The sequence below is a fragment of the Taurulus bubalis genome (genome assembly GCF_910589615.1).
Source record: "Taurulus bubalis genome assembly, chromosome: 8".
NCBI lineage: Eukaryota > Metazoa > Chordata > Actinopteri > Perciformes > Cottidae > Taurulus > Taurulus bubalis.
Genome location: NC_136596.1, coordinates 11,160,956 through 11,178,321, shown reverse-complemented (window position 1 = coordinate 11,178,321; position 17,366 = coordinate 11,160,956). Strand labels below are relative to the sequence as shown.

At 41.1% G+C, this 17,366-nt stretch overlaps 1 protein-coding gene across 1 annotated transcript; it reads left to right on the top strand.

Annotated features, from left to right (window-relative positions):
- Positions 1-208: 208 nt before the first annotated feature.
- On the top strand, positions 209-11,810 carry ddhd2 (DDHD domain containing 2; the record flags this gene model as incomplete). Its single annotated transcript, XM_079222639.1, has 19 exons — positions 209-328; positions 1,794-1,986; positions 2,361-2,554; positions 2,710-2,799; positions 2,938-3,058; positions 3,160-3,249; positions 3,363-3,504; positions 3,626-3,834; positions 3,919-3,980; positions 4,103-4,222; positions 4,493-4,588; positions 6,410-6,583; positions 6,697-6,723; positions 7,177-7,332; positions 7,593-7,695; positions 7,801-7,962; positions 8,142-8,246; positions 9,373-9,541; positions 9,706-11,810. The coding sequence occupies 19 exons, from the start codon at positions 209-211 to the stop codon at positions 9,785-9,787; spliced, it is 2,415 nt and encodes an 804-aa protein (XP_079078765.1). The 3' UTR covers positions 9,788-11,810.
- Positions 11,811-17,366: the final 5,556 nt, after the last annotated feature.

Sequence of the window (17,366 nt, the reverse complement as noted above, 5' to 3'; positions counted from 1 at the left end):
TGCTCAACAGTTTGGTGCAGGTATCGTCAGGCAATCCCTTGCAAGCTTGACAGGTTTACACCATGTTATGTAACTTTAATAGTTGTGATGGTGTTTCAAACCTCCCTTTTGCTCTCATCTTTTGTGTGCAGCTGATTACAGGTCCTGTGTTCGTGTGCCCCCTGCCCCCTCAGCTAAGAACTGAGGTTTGGGGTCAGGTCTTGGGCTAATGTCACACAGTCCTGGTGAAGAGGGGGGTCTATCTCCGGCTGCCCCAAACGTCAACACCCAAGACCTGTTTGACAACCCCTCTAAGCCTGTGGCAACAGAGAAGACACCTCAGGATCAGGTGAAGGTGCATGCAGGATTTTTGCATATGAGTATAACTGTGTTGTTGGTCAAAGTCTGTTTCCTATAGCTCAGTGATTGGGGTTAGGTTATATTTAAATATTGGGATTAGTGTTGGGTTTAAATTTAGGTCAGGGATAACACACATTGATGGGAAACATACCTTTTTTATATTACAAAAAGAGTTGCTACAAGACAGTTATTATAAAAAAAACTATTTGAATAATTCACAATGAATCATTGATGTTTATTGTCTCAAGAAGAATTTTGAAATCTATGGTGCTATCGAGAACGCAGGTCCTATCTGACCTGTCAGAGTTATCATCATTTCGCAGTACACTGTCAATAGGTAATCTACTACATTGAAGATAATTTTGAGTCATATCATCATTTCTCATTGATCAGCTGCAGGCGCAGAGAAGGGACTTGGGGTCATAGTTGTGGATTAAAGTACACTCTCAACGTGTCTCCAATAAGTTGTATTTAAGTGGTTCAGGCTATACATTTGACAGAAGCAACATACCATAATACTCTGTTACAACAGCTGTGTTAGAAATATAAAAAAGTTCAAATGTTGATTTTCAGCTAACTCCTGTTGCAACACAATGCAGTTATTATACGACACATTGTAATCTGCTTCCAACAAATGCTTTATAAAAAACAATCACTGCGAATAAAAAAGTCTCAGGTAGAATTAGCGGCTGCATTATTTCCCCCTACTGAATGATGAAGTAGGGGAAAGCAACAACAACAAGGTGTTCAGAGCTAACATCAATGTGTCGGCCAGTCAATGAGCTGGAAACATACATGAACGTAGCCTTTTTTTGTGTTGTATGACAATCAACAAATACATGAGCATTGCAAAGATAGAAAGCTATTACTTACAAGGAGATTCCGATTTTATTTTTAGGAAGGGTGCTCCATTCACAGTTTACTCTAAATCTTATTTCAAATCTTGACAAATCAGATTGCTGATTTGTCAGTTGTGTGTAATGTGGGTGTTTGTTGTTGTGTCAAGCAGTGGCAGGCTCTCTCTTTCAACACACCAAAATGGGAGCAGTGGAGTACCAAATGTGTTACTAGCGGCATTGTTTGTGACTGTAAGATATTTAGTGGAAAAAGGTTGTTTACAAGCTGTAGTTGGATCAGTTGTGAAAAGAAGAGACAAGAGACGGCTTGTAGAGGGGAAAGAATAAAACAGGGCTTTGTGCGGCCGGTCAAAGGGAGGCCTGATCCTTTCCTGTCCAATCGTCCTTTGCGTTGTCTCATGGTCTCAACTTCCTCGATAGGAGCTTAATATAAGGGCACAGACTAAGCTCAGACTTCTATATTTACTTATTCTGGGAGCTACATAGTTGAATGGTGGGCAGGTGTATCCACAGGTTGTATAGCAGGTATTTGCTTTTTAACTGAGTAATACTGCTGACATGAAGAAGACATATTGATTGAGCATAATTGTTCTCCAGGTGTTGCCTGCAGTAGACGAGGCTTCTCCTTCTTCCACGTCCTCCTACGAGATGCTTGACATGGACTCGGTCCCTGCTCCTTATCAAGAAGTGCAGCCTCACTGGTTCTTTTGTCGACGGGCCGATGACAAAACCTCCTGGCTTCCTTTCAGCAGAGAAGACTCTGACAAACTAGAGAATGCCTGCTACACTGGTAAGCATGTGTGCTGTATATACTTTGCATGTACATTATATGCTGTACATTATTTATAACGGTGTCTATTTATAGTTTCACATACCTAATGTGAAACTATAAAAAGCCATGAGAAGATAAAATGTCAACGTTCCTGGTGCCCAGTAGGATGCTTTACTCTCCTGACAGTTAATGCTCGGCGTCACAAGCGGTTTAACAGCCAGCTTTGGGGAATTCAGTTTTTAGGCTGGTTTTAGTTGAAACTCTTAATGCTTCATCAACAGTATATTTGTTGTATACAGTGGTTTTTCAGGAGGTAATGTACTCTTTAACACATTGAATATATACTGTTCATTGATAATCACATGCATTCCCTACATCCATATACTATGCAGTAGGAGACCAGGGGAATGAGGTGGTGATAGCTGTGGAGGGAGAGCGGTATGACGTACATGTCAAGGAGAGGAAGCGCTACGCTGTGTACTGGGAGCAAGGCCCCACTGAAGTCCGGCGCTGTACCTGGTTTTATAAAGGAGACAAAGACACCAGGTTCATGCCTTACCCTGAGGACGTCAGCAAAAGTCTGGAGGTAGTCTGACACAGACCCTGAACCCTCACCATCACACTGCTCATTGCTGCAGCCTCTGACTTGTATTCTCTTTCTAAACTTTGCCTGTTCCTCAGTAACTCTTTTCTTATATGTTTGTCTTCAATTCCTTTCCCTCTCATCCTCCAATTTTTCAGGAGGCCTATATGATAGCAGTGACCTTGGACGAATGGAAAAGTAAACTGGAGTTTCCCAATGGAGAGACAGTAATTTTACACAATCCCAAGGTTAATATACATTACTATGTACACTATAATTAAATAGATGACAAAGTCACATCATGGCTTTTCTAGTTTATTTAAAATTAGGTACATTGTTTCTTTCTAATTATCCTCTTCTCCTTTGTTGTCATGCTCCTCTCTCAGCTTATAATGCAGTATCAGCCAGTAGGACTGCAGGATGAGTGGGTTTCCTCCCCCTCGGAGCAGACACGGCCTCGAACACTCAAGAGGGGAGTGAACAACATCTCTGTAGAAATACCTGATGGTATGTATGTGTGTGTGTACCAGTAAGAAATATACTAGAATATACGCTAATTTAACACAGTATTATCCACATATTAGATGTATTTCTGTGGGTTTTCTCAGGTGAACCAGAAAAGGTGGACCACCTTGTCTTTATGGTCCATGGCATCGGGCCTGCATGTGACTTGCGCTTCAGATCCATCATACAGTGCGGTAAGTGTGAGGTTTTTATCTGTGTGTGTGTGTGTGTGTGTGTGTGTATGTGTGTATATACATATATAGGTGTGTTTGTTTTTGTATGACTCTTTTTCTTCTTGTCTCTCCAGTAAATGACTTCAGGAGCGCTTCCCTGTCCCTCCTGGCCTCTCATTATAAGCATGCTCAGCAGGATGGCCAGGTAGGAAGAGTTGAGTTCCTCCCAGTCAACTGGCACAGCGCTCTACACGGGGATGCCACTGGTGTGGACGAGTAAGTATTGAGAGAGACAGAGTGAGCAAAACAAGAACCCGCTTTTTTACAATTCTACATAGTATGTCTCCAGTACTTGCAGACAATTCTCAAACTCTGTCTTTTCTCCCTTCCTCTCAAGGGACATCCAGAGGATCACTTTACCCAGCATAAGCAGGCTGAGACATTTTACCAACGACACGCTGCTGGACCTGTTTTTCTATAACAGCCCCACCTACTGCCAGACCATAGTTGACACAGTGGCCTCAGAAGTCAACATGCTCCACACACTCTTTAGACAGAGACACTCAGAGTTCAATGGGGCTGTTTCAGTAGTGGGCCATAGCCTGGGTAAGAAGTCTACAAACAAAGTAGCCACACAGTCATTATTATGCTGAATTTCAACTTTTTCCCCTCGCATCTCTCGTACCTCAGGTTCACTGATCTTGTTTGATCTGCTAACCAATCAGAGGACTGGATCAGAAGCCAGAGAGGGGGTACGATGACGTTCATAGTAAATGATAACACCAGTGTACAGATAAAAAGATTGCCACTTTTTCCTTATGTAGTTAAGAAAATCCTCTTTCCCTTCTCCTCTTTCTCCCTCCCTGTGCTTTAGGTGTCCTCTGGTGAGCCCTTACTTCTGAACAGTGACACACTGCAGCAGACTCTGACCAGACTGGGCCTAGAGCAGTACCTGGATACGCTTCAGGCAGAAAACCTAGACCTGGAGTCACTGGTAATACATACACACACACACATAATGAACATGCACAATTATGAGTAAACAGGGTCTGAAATTCAGTTTTGCTGACGGCCACTCTGAGTCAGTGGTACCAGACAAAAGAAATATGGAATATTTCATGTCACCTTACTCCATGACTATATGTAACTCAGGAATTGCTTTAGAAAATGTATATTTCTTCATATAAACAAAACGTATCTGCCAAGGTGGTAGGTCATTTAATGTGTATTACATTGTAAACAACCTATTGATCCCCTCTTTTAGGCTCTTTGCCAAGACAGTGATCTCAAAGATTTAGGAATTCCTCTTGGACCTCGGAAGAAGATTCTGAACTACGTGAGGAAGAAATGGCTTTCAGAGGTCAGACAGCCTGAAACTATACTGAGTGAAGTTCTTGTTTTGGAACATATGACCAGTGCAATGCCTATTTTTAATATGTTGCTTGGGTCTGGACTTCGTCTGGATGAAATTTTGTTGGATAGTTTCTTTGCTTGGCATTAATATGCGCTCACTGTCCATATCAAGACCACACAATATTTGCAAAACAATTGAGATGACTCCATACTTTTCCCCATGTGTATAAACAATCATTGATGTGTTTTGTTTGACTGATGCTGGTTATGTGGCATGTTTTTTTATGTATTTTTTAGGGAGCTAGTTTACTGTAGTTAACAGTGAGAAACAGACTGGCTAATTTCATTCATGGCCAGCTCCTCTTTTGCTTGAGGCAATGAGCAACAATATGAAGCAGTGATTGTCAACCACTGTGCCACGTGAGAGATCGTCAGGTGTGCCGTGAGAAAATGTCCAATTTCACTTCATTGGTCCAAAAAAAATATTATTTAGCTGCCTCAAATAATTTTCCATTGTTGAGCGTCTGAGCCTGCAATATAGTGGCTGGCCGAGTACTTTCCTATAGAACAGGTCTGCACCTTGTTCTGCTATTAAACAAACTAAACGGCCGTATGTTATTGATCTTACACAACAGCTTGTCATTTCTGGGCCGCGTCTACAACTCTTCTCTGCTCTGTGTCGCGCCCCGATGCGCTGCACACAGGGAGCACACAGCAGACAGAGAGAGAGAGAGAGAGAGCGGCGAAAAATATGTTACGTGCTTTTCACAATGGGATTTGCTGCTGAAGCTATCACTATTTTAAGCTATTTTGAGCTCTCCCTGTTAAAGCTTAACAGTTCATATATTTGCAGGTCAAGACAAACAGCCTGCGGAGCTCCATAAATGACGTTTCTGACTTCCCATATCGAGTGGCTCTGGAAATATTCTTCCAAAAGCCCGAAAAACACTGCAGTGCCAAAGCCTTCACACTTTGTGGTTGTCATTAAAATAAATGAACACTATGTTTCCTTTTAATTAAGTATTCATCCAACTGGGGCGTATTACAGGTGGGGCGCAAGAGGATATGCTGGTTTTACCATAAGCCGTTAATAAGTTACGCTTGGGCATGTGCGACTCGCCGATTCTTGTCATTTCGCCAAAAGCCGATCTTTATGAGATCTCCCTCCGTGAGGTCGGCTTTCTGTCTCTCAACATGGAGCACGAATTGAGAGTGGCTGTATCAAGTCTACAACCTCGTTTTAAAAAGAGTTGTAGAGGAAAGCAGCTCACTGCAGCCACTAATACTGATACAACGTGATGCTCACATATCTGCACTCATTCTGTTTTGCAAAAAAATAGCTCGTTGTTTTCCACAATAAGATATTTAGTAGTAACTAAAAATGTGTTACTTTTTGCACGGATATAACTTTATTTTCATTTTTTTAACAAAGTGATAACACATTTTTTTTGTCTGATGGAGCAATCTGGTTTAATTGAAAGTGATTGCAATGTTCTTTATTCTATTATTTATAAAAGCACGGATGGAATCACTAGTACTGTGAAGTATTACTTTGTAGTACTGTGAGGTACCATGATGTAGTATGTCCGTCTGTCTGTCAGTCGCTCCCTCCCTAAAGCTGTAAACCTAGGGGAAAAGCTGAATACTCTTCCATGCCAGTAGGTAGCGCACTAATTGATTACCACATATGCTGTATTATGCTACAATGTGACATTCTGTAACTTTCGTTGGGGTGCCACGGCTCAAAAAAGGTTGAAAAACACTGATATAAAGTATCTGCAGTTCAGATATCTTCTAAATCACTTATTATATTTCTCAATCTAAATAGGATTTCAAGACTGGGGCAGTACATCTGCCAGAAGGGTTGCAAGTTCCACCTCAAGTGGACAGCGACGACGATGGTAACCAGTCTTTAGGATTCATGCAGCAGTCCCAGTTCCACAGGGCGCAGTCTGTCACCAGTGCTGTAGACTACGAATACTTTGATGTCGGCATCGGACAGGTACCACACATGGACACAGACATTAACAGTTGTGCTTGGGAGTAAAGCTTTAATGCATCACCTTCCTGCTTCTCTCCTCCCTGCTTCTCTCCTCCCCCTGCTTGCCTGGACAGACCAATGGAGGCATAGCCAAGGGACAGGTGTGTCTCACATGGTGTCCCCATGCTATCATCTCTCTATGCCTGGGGGTTCTTTTCACATACAGTCTGGTCTGTTCAGAAAACAGTCAAGACAACTTGAATTATAGTTGCTATTGTATGAGCAATAGGGTTTCCATGGCAGTCACATTGTGCCAAGGTGATTGAAGCCACCATTGTTGTGCCATTGAGACGTACAACCCAATACAAGACCCACTGTATCTGTGCTCATCCCGTCTTGCATGAATGGTCAGAGCCCTGGTCTCCCTTTTACTTGCTGTCACACTCCCTGACTGTTATCTTATTGTCATGAAATGTAGTTTAAATGTTAAATGTAAACACTGTTGTGCCCCAGAGGAGTTGTTCCAGCCGTCTGAATAGCTGTGTTTTCTTCATCTAACTTTTTTTTTAAACAAATTTGATAGCACATGTTTCCGGCCCATCCTCTCTCCACAGGTATCCATTGATTACCCACAGCTGGCTTTCCACCCTCAAACATTTTTTGCTTTTGGCTCTCCTATTGGAATGTTCCTGACTGTTCGTGGACTCAAACACATTGATCCCAACTACGCCTTCCCCACCTGCAAGAGCTTTTACAACATCTACCATCCAGTGAGTAATCACATATGTTCTGTGTCTGCCTATTCAGGCACATCTCCTGCACCTGCTTTTTTTTGCCACAACTGCAGTTTGACACACAAAACAGACACACATCTGTTGAACCACCCCATCCACACAGACACACACACACACCTAGACACCCTCACACAGATGCAACTGCAGCATTGAATCAACGTACTGACAAGAATAATAGTCCAAGTTTTCACCACTGTGTATTAATACAAAGTTTACAACCCTTTATTGCTGTGTAGTATGACCCTGTGGCCTATCGGATAGAGCCCATGCTTGTAACAGAGGTGGATCTGGAGCCCATGCTAATCCCTCATCATAAAGGCCGCAAGAGAATGCACCTGGGTATGGCTGTCTGTTTCTTCCTCTTTCTCTTTGTGTAACAATATTGTGGTGTGGGCCTTTGTGTAGTAGGCTTAATAATAATCTCTGTGTTTCTTTGTCTCATAGAACTAAAGGATAGCTTGACCCGTATGAGCATGGATTTGAAGAACAATGTTTTGGGATCGTTACGGACGGCATGGCAGTCCTTTTCAAGACTACCAGTTGCTGCACTGCCCCCGTTGGATGAAGGAGACACTTCAATAGAGAGAGACCTTCAAGAGACACAGGGTAGAAAAAACACTTGTATTTGAATTTGTGTATTTGCGTGTGTATGTGGGCAACAGTGTGTCTAACCCAGTCTCCTCTCACCCCTCTCTGCATGTTGCCACCCTCCCTTCCCCTTTTACTCTATCTGGCGGTTGCTCCTGCTTCCCTCACCTTTTACCACTTTACCTTTTGAATCGCAGCTTCAGCTGCAGTCACTTCTTCTGCTAAGACGGAAGAGAAAAGTGCTGATTTTTGGACAAAAATACTGGAGTGGCCCAGGGCCCTTCATAACCATTACTTCCAAGGTAAGCCAGGATGGTAACTTGGCTAGAATATATGGAAAAATCAAGTCCGGTTTCCTGTAAACTGTAAACCTACAATCCTAAATAAGTTTGTCTCTTATTCTACATGTTACATTTGACTTTCCTGTTTTGTATCTTTAACATAAACATGCACAAAACAGTTTATTAATTGTTTAATGGTTAAAACTATGCTGCAGAATGTATCGTAAGAAAAACTAATGCTACTTAATTACTGTGGTTTACTTTGTCTTGTCAGCTCTCTCACAAAAAACAAATGTTATGTAATGCATGTCATTATTACCGCAGGCTCTCACTGCTCCCCTGCTTCTCCTTCCTCTATGCCTAACTGCACTACTACTGCTACACATCTTATCTTCACCTCAATTTTCAATTAACGAACACCCCTATCGGGCCCTTCCGTCCTTTACCTGCTGACACTTCTGATTTGTTGAGTTTATTAAATGTAGATTTATTTTTATTTTTATAATCGTTTATTAATCTCACAGTGGGGAAATTATTCTCTTACCCATCCTTAGTAATTAAGGAGCAGTGTGCTACTAGGGATCGAACCGGCTACCTTGTGGTTTCAGGACGACCACTCCCCATGAGCTACATGAGAACTTTAAATAGTACAAAAGTACAAAGTACACGAACATAAAACGTCATTAATAAATACATGGCGAAATGCCTGTACTTTCATGGAAATGTTTACGTTACGCAGTTAACATCTTACCCTTGCGCATGATCGACTCGCCGATTCTTGGTGTTTTGCCAAAACAAAAACAACAAAAAGTCTATCTCACAGAGATCAGCTTTTTGTTGATCTCTGTGTCACGCCTCACTTCGAAAGTGGGGCGTGACAAAGCAAGTTTGAGAACCACTGTCCTAAAACAACAACACATTTGTAACATACCAACAAACACTCATCACAAAACTGATCCATCTTACTGTCATTTACTCAACGTCATACCTGCACCCATGCGTGAGTGCATAAACGCAACACTCTCTTCTTTCCTGTCCATTATCTGATCCGTTCTGGTTTTACCAAGAAGTATGAGTCTATTCTCTTTGTCTGTTTTCTGTTGCTTGTTTATGCAGCCAAATCATTTTTTAAAATCTGTCGCTGCAGGCGTGTGTGACGAGGCGGAGTCCTCAGTGTCAGCAGAGCAAACGGAGCATCCTGAGATTAAAGTGGGGATGTTAAATGGAGGACGAAGGATCGACTACGTACTTCAAGAAAAACCTATCGAGAGCTTCAACGAGTACCTGTTTGCCATCCAGTCTCACCTGTGCTACTGGTGAGTCATGCATACATCTGGAGGGGTGGGGCACAGTTATTGTGGACTTTGGTATTGTGCAATCTTGATTTTTTTTCTTCTGTATCTGTATTGTATCCCATTTTGCGCCCCTGACTTTAATCTTTACTTTAAATAAATTATATTTTTCCCTTTCTGTCTACTAGGGAATCTGAGGATACTGCTCTCCTGCTGCTGAAGGAGATCTACGACAAGCTAGGCGTGGCCATTGAACAGTCACAGCAGTAATAAAGTTTTATGAAAGTTGACTTGCTTTGAAGCAATGACAGTAACCAGAAAGTGACAAAATGAAGGACAGCTGTCAGAGCCAGAGGCCGCACAATCCTCTTCCATTGATGCCTTACTGTCTAGGGGGCCCCGGCCTCGCCTCCCATGACGTTGAAGACCGATTGGTTGCAGTCAGGTGATCAGATGGGACAGTGTTGCCTGAACTCCCAGTGCAGGGCCAGGTTTGGTGTCTGATAGTCGTTTCAAGTCCACCCAAACATCCCTCTCATGCTCCTGGATGCACTTTTCTTTTATGAGTAATTTTTTATTTTACTTTTACTTTGCACTTTCGCTTACCAACAGGTAATTTACATAGTTTGACTCAAGCTGCAGCTGAATACTATTTAAAAAAAAATTGTCATGATAAACAGTAGACACACACAGTACTGAGTACTAAAAACACATCACATTGCATATTGAGTATAATATCTACCACGTTGGATTACAAACTGGCAATCCAAGCTGTTGTTTCTATGTATTTGACAATATAAATATAAAAAGATCCCAGAATATAATTAAAATAGATTATAATCTATAAGATTTGATATAATTCCCAGCCCTATGTATAGCCCCCAATAATCAGAAATGTAGATCTATAATTAACTACAAGTGTGTCTTACAGGACATCTCTTTCTGCCCCATAAAACCTAAAGCTGTCTTGACCAATGAAGCTCTCCCTGAGCCAAATGTTAGACCTTACCTTTATCAATAAACTGGTCCAGTGGTTTCATTTTGTTAACTATAAAATGTTTAGGTTCTGAAGGAAAATGAAGGTTAATATTTTGTCTTCTGGCAGCTGTAATATTCTTTCTTTGAACATTAAGGCCACTTGAAACCCAGAGCTACTACTCCTACATGTGTGCAATATAACAATAATGTTCTTTTTCATTTCACAGATGTAATCCTGCACTGACACTGTCATTGAAAAAGTGAAATGTATCTTGCGTTCTAATAATATATTTGTTTCACTTGCTATATGTATTTATTTCTGATCATATCTACACCTGTTTCTAGTAGTAGGGATCCAAATAAAGATTTGGAACAGAAATTAAGTTGATAGATGCAGGTGTTGACAGGACAAGCTGATTGTCTTTCCGGTGTGTGTGTGTGTGCGTTTGTGTGTGTGTGCATGTGAGACACTACAGTTTGTATATTACAAACTGTTAAGAAATACGATTTCACCTTCTCACCCCAAGGTCTGTGCCATTATTCCTCCACCATGTGCAACTCAAAATGTATCTTGTAATTCCTCTGAGCAGCATAATCTTTATCCTAAATTATGGAATTGATTTAAATACAGAGAGTAGTATCTCACATTCTAATTTCTGTATAATCTAAGGGCCAAATGGTACATGTTTTTCTTTGTAGCAAGGTTATGTAAAGTGATTTGTATTGTATGCATGCACTTTTTTGCTTTGTTTGAGCAGGTTTCTCAACATTTTCTGGTCCTGACCCAATGCCACAGTGTTCATAATTCTCATGAAGCAGTAAAAGAGCTTGAAATCCTATGCATTTGATATAAAGAGCATGATGCATAGACTATATAGAAATAATGGTTCAAAGCACATCAATTTATTTTATAAAAAAAAATATATCAACATATCAATGGACTAAATACCACGAATCTGCAACATTGGGTCCAGCCTACAAAGTTGAGAAACTCTGTTTAACTTTACAAATAACTCATGTGTTACTCACGGGTGGTAACATACGCTCAATACGGGAATTAACCTAATAGGCTTGTCCATTTGAAATCCTTTAGAAATGCCCTAAATACTAGATTATCATGTTGCCGTTTCCTTGAACTTCACCTACGTCACTTTTGTTTTATGTGTCTAAACAGTGAAAGAGATCTTGATGGTCTCTGGCTCCTCTCCTGGCCATAACTTCTGTTATTGCACTTGATAAAAAAAAAAGTTTCTTCTTTCTGAACACATACTTTCTGGATATGGTGTGCGTGCCATAATAAAAACATTACAATTGTCTTGTTGTGTTCTTTGAATTTAATGTTGGCAATCTGCAGCCCTTTTAAGATTTGTAGCATGTTGAATAGAACATAATTAATAGCCAAAACAAACTAATTACCACATATTAAGCATCCAAATTAAACTCGATACTTTACAAAGTAATGGTATGTCATAACCAAACAGGAAGGGAGCTCAACAGGAAGACTTTCACTAGGAAACTGAAAATCAAACACACGTTTGCATCAGTTCATCTACCTCAACTTCGTTGCTCTGTTAAGTCACCTGAGCATGCGCAGTCGTGTGCAACACAGCATCACTTGCAGCGGCAGATTTTTTTCTCACAAACTTGGACAACAAACATGAGGCAAGTTGAACTCTTATATATGTTTTTGACCTTTGTTTTTACACTACTTTTCAGAGATATTTGCTACATTGTTTAATTGTTAATATGTATTTGTTATTTTTGGTGTTAATAAATCGTTAAGCTAGTAACGGACCAGAGTAACGTCACGTGTCTACTTAATACGGACTAAACGCTTAGCGTTAGCGTTACATATTCATGCCATCTGTCATGGCAAATGGTATGCTAAATGCTGTCTGTGAATGAAATGTGATGACGGCCTTACAGAAATCATGGCCCTCCATAGTGGGTCTCATGTGATTCGTCTCAGTGAGGAAATTATGCACTAAAGCCTCTGAGCTCTCGAGGCGGGTCTGTCCTGGGCACCACTGCCTGGCCACCGGGGCTCTGAGGCCTTCTAGTCATTTTTCATTTCATCCTGAGAGACTAACAAGATGGCACAGGCTTGAATCAGGAGGTATGATTTCCTTCTTTAGTCATTGCGAGGCTCTGCTCTACTCAATAGGGTGAACGGACCAATGGCTCCCTCTTATTGTTGGTTAAACAATGTCTCAATAGCTCTTCACGTGTTTATACTTGTTCTATTCTTAGTCAAAAGACAAAAAAACTTTTTTAGTCACACTGATTGCATTGTGTGACCTTTTCATTGTGTGCAGGTTTTGTACCGGGGTTAGAAGTCAAAATGCAGTAATTGTCTTGTATGCAAACAAGCTGAGCTCTGACAGTATGTATGTGTATAGTATTGTCATGCTAAACCCCAAGGGGGCTGCAGGGGTGGGCATTAGGTCACAGCAGGTAGTGGGAATGTGCCACAACAAGTGGAACTGTGTTTTATGCCGCCAACTCAACCTCCATCATCTTCCATCTCTCCCCCCTAGATCTCAGATCTGGTATTCAGCTGACTAACAAAGAAGAGACTCTTTCACGCTTGAACAATACTCTCACCCCTGCCAGATACCCTCATGAGACACACACACACACACACACACACACACACACACACACACACACACACACACACACACACACACACACAACATCTACCCCCCTCTGGATTTAGGGTGCTTTAAATACTCCCCGCCCCCCAACACACACATCACCTCTGTCTTTCTCCTTCTAATAGCTGGGCACTGCCTGCCTAACAAGTGAATGTAATCTGGTGTGTGTGTGTGTGTGTGTGTGTGTGTGTGTGTGTGTGTGTGTGTGTGTGTGTGTGTGTGCACGCACGCTTGTAAGAGAGAGAGAGAGAGGGAGAAGGAGAGAGATTTTAAAGGGTGAGGAGAAGCAGAGCAAGGAGGCGGGACTGTTCGCTATTCATGTGTGATGAGTATTTCTCTTGAGTATTTGGACTGTATAGCATCAGCAGAGGCAGAGACAGAGAATGACCGAGTAGAGGAAAGGCTGGCGTGTTGAATAATAACACGACAGTCATGAGAAGCAGTATTTTGTGCCGCTCTGTTGTTGAGACAGACTGTCTGGAGGAGAGGCAGAGGTGAACCTTTGGAGGAGAACAGGGACGTAAGGAGAAGCTGTGACAGACCTGAAACAAACACAGACTCGGCTGTTGCCATGGGGGGCTCCCTTAGCCAGCACAGGAAGGGCTCCGTCAGCTCCCCTCGGAAGAAGAGCAGCATGTAAGATGAGATGCTTCATTGTTTTTTATCCGTGTGTGTGTGTGTGTGTGTGTGTGTGTGTGTGTGTGTGTGTGTGTGTGTGTGTGTGTGTGTGTGTGTGTGTGTGTGTGTGTGTGTGTGTGTGTGTGTGTGTGTGTGTGTGTGTGTGTGTGTGTAAGTTCTTGACAAGAAAAGGAAACAGGCAGAGTGGGTGCACTCAAACAAGGAGAGTATGATCGATTCAGCCTTTTGGTACTTGAGCTTGTGTTGTTGTGTGTGTATGCACTCAGTGCTTCTGTATCAGGGAGGGGAAGAGGAGTCTGAGATAAGAGGTTGAAGGGCAGTGCTGAGACCTTGATGCTTCCTGTAGGGTCTGGGTTTTCCCTACTGGGCTAAAAAGCAAGTTAGCCCATCAGACTGCAAAGCACTGCACACAGCTTCATCATGCTGTTTTGAATGCTGTTTTGGTTTTCAAATCTAAGGGAAGAGACGAGTGGTACAACTGATGACATTCGCAGAGAGGCTAATGTAATGAGCCCAGGAGATCATCCTCCTGAAATTAAGGCAGTGTCCAAGTCAAGCACAAGGTCATGGATTTTGACATTTTAGCAGTTTAGTTTGTCATTGAAACTGTAGAAGAGATAATGCTGCTGCTTCTGGCTATTAATTATTCAGCTGTGACTCTAAAATTAAAGTGGTATTTTTATCTTATGGGTGGTAAAGTTGTATTTCTGTTTGAGCAGGTAGCACAGCTTCCTGCTCTGTGTGTTTGACACCTTTAATGTAATGTGTGATGTATGAACTGCAGCTATCTGGAGCCTGTCATCTTTTCAAAATGACGGGAAAGAGAATCAAGAGGTTGTTGCTGAGGTATTCGTCAGAGCTTAAAAGCACTTAACTGCCAGGCTCCCTCTTCCTTTTTTCTCTCTAATCCTTTGTAAGAGAGAGTGAGTCCTTTCACTTTGTCTTAGCTGATCCCGGTGATCTTTAATGCTACTGTAAGTCCCTTGTAGCAGAACACTTTCTCTCAACACACGTGAGCTAACTATGAGTGATAGTAAGGCCAGGACAGGAGGGCTCAGGGGGACTGACACTGCACAAAGCCATGTGAAAGCAATGCTCATTGTTATTTATTTTATTTTTTTAATCTCACTGATTACGTCAGCATACTGTAGTTTCAGTATTTGTGTTAGAGAAGCTCGGGGTCGAGTTCCTCCCTGTGGGAAAACTGGGAAGCCAGTGCCTTGGGATTTATTTCAGCTTGTGGTCTAATTTTAGTTGGCTTAATCATTTGTTTTATCCTAACTGGAGCAGACTTGGCTGTACAGGGGACTTCCTGTTCTCAAAAACCCTAAACTTCCATTCGGTGATAGTCTGTCATTTGGGAGTCTGACTTGCATTTGGTGCTGAATTCTCACTGCAGGGGAATGAATTCAGTCTGAAAAACGTATTACTTAAAAAAAAAAGCTTCTACTTTTTTTTTTAGAGAAACACTCATTGTGAAAACATGAAGACAGGCAAAAAATGTAAAGATGAATTATGTATAAGCTCACGCTGACTACTTACCAGAATGAAAGTGAAACTCACTCCATAATGTTGAAGTTAATGCCTGAAAACCCTCAATTGCACAATATTGTTATAGATACTACACTGCAAGGAAAAACTATTTGATTTTGAATAGCTAGTATATATAGTACATTATATATTAATATAACTAAATGGCATTTTAAAGGGAAATCAAGTCTAGTTGAAATACATTTAACAGACAAATAAAAATGAATGGAAACATAAAGTAGAACAGTAGGGGGTGTGTTATCTCCAGGCTCTGTGCGTGCATGTGCGTACAATGCACATGCACTATTGTCTGGTAATTGTGTGCTCCTGAGTCCTTGTAGTCAGAAACAATAGCTCAGTTGGTGTCTACATGACTCCTCGGGTAAACCCCTCCTCTCTTTCAACCTTGTTCTCCATTCTTTGTCCTCTTTTGTTTCATCGTGCCTCTATCAGTTAAGATATTCTCGTGTTCTGTAGCACGACGAGGGCTTCAGCTCCATTCAGCTAGCTCCATAATGCTAGTTTTCTGCTCTGATTGCAGCTAATTGTGTGTTCTCTATTAAATATGCAGAGATAGCAGTTATGTAAAAAGGATTGTGCTTCTGAGAAGCATATCAAAGACGTTGGAGCATCTGTGTCTCTCTTTAGATTTCATTTCTCTGACACTGCTGAGTCCTGGATAACGCTGTGTTAAAATATGGAAATCTAGTTAATATCATCAGCAGTGTGCTGCTATCTTTTATGTGTGTGTGTGGTGCTATATTTATGTATTTCTTCCCTTAGCGCCTTTTGTGTTATTTGTTCCTTAACCCTGTATCCTGAAAAGGGGTGGCTGAATGCTGCAGTTTTTATGTTATTATGTTGTTTTTATTTGTGAGGAATTGGTGTGAGAGTCCAATAATGACCACTAGATGGAGCCATATGACAGAACCAGCCAACAAATATGATATTATTCTGTTTATGCAGTGAGTCCTTAGATCAGTGGTTCTTAACCTGGGTTCGATCGAACCCCAGGGGGTGAGTCACTCTCAGGGGTTCGGCAGGGGTCAAGACACACACAGTATAGCCCGGTTCACACTAGCAATGTCGGTCCGCAACACACAAATTTTCTTCTTTTCGTCACATTGATTTGCAGTAAATATTCATTGAGTTATGTTTTTGTGTGAATTTCATGTTTTGTTGATTTTGTTCTTTGAACACAGTGATTTTGTGTGCAACTGATGCATGGTTCAATTTGTGCAATCACAAAATATATACCTAAGTTTTGAAGAAATCATTTTATTTTTCCAATTACGAAGGGTTCGGTGAATGCACTGATGAAGCTTGCAGGGTTCAGTACCTCCAGTAAGGTTAAGAACCACTGCCTTAGATAGACAGACAGACAGAAAGACAGCAAGTGCATCTGTCTGACCATCCCAAGAAGGATTTTTTGTTTTACATTTGGACTTGTGTTTATGTCTTACTTGAAAAAGTAAGGTTAGGATAGGAATATATAAGCATATTTGCTTCTACCTATACCTTTTCAGTCTTTCTGTTTTGTATATATAGAATATTGTATGATATTGTATTGTAATGATTGACTGAATAAAACACACAAACAAACAAACAAACAAAAAACGTACTGATAAACAGAATACATATAGTTTACATATTGTATATTTATGCTGTATATTCATGCCTCTTCTTGTATCCGCAAATATACTCACATTCACATCACATGGCAGAGTTGTGTAGTTGGAACAGAGCTTACGCCAGAACTTGAGAACAACTTCCTGTTATTATAAATATCTTTTGTGCTGCTTTCTATTGAAAGCATACAGTGACTCAACCTCAAAGCTATTCCGGCAGTGCTGATGTCTGAGTCGTAAAATAAAGACCCAAATATGTTTTTCCAATTTAAGTCAAAAACGCTGATCTTGCAGGTTGTCACTTAGTCAAGCTGCTGCATGCTTTCAAAACCATTAGATGGCAGAGGAAATCTAGAAAAAAGTGTATCCATTAGTCTGTCTAAAAATAATCCCAGCAAATTCAATGTAAATCCACTC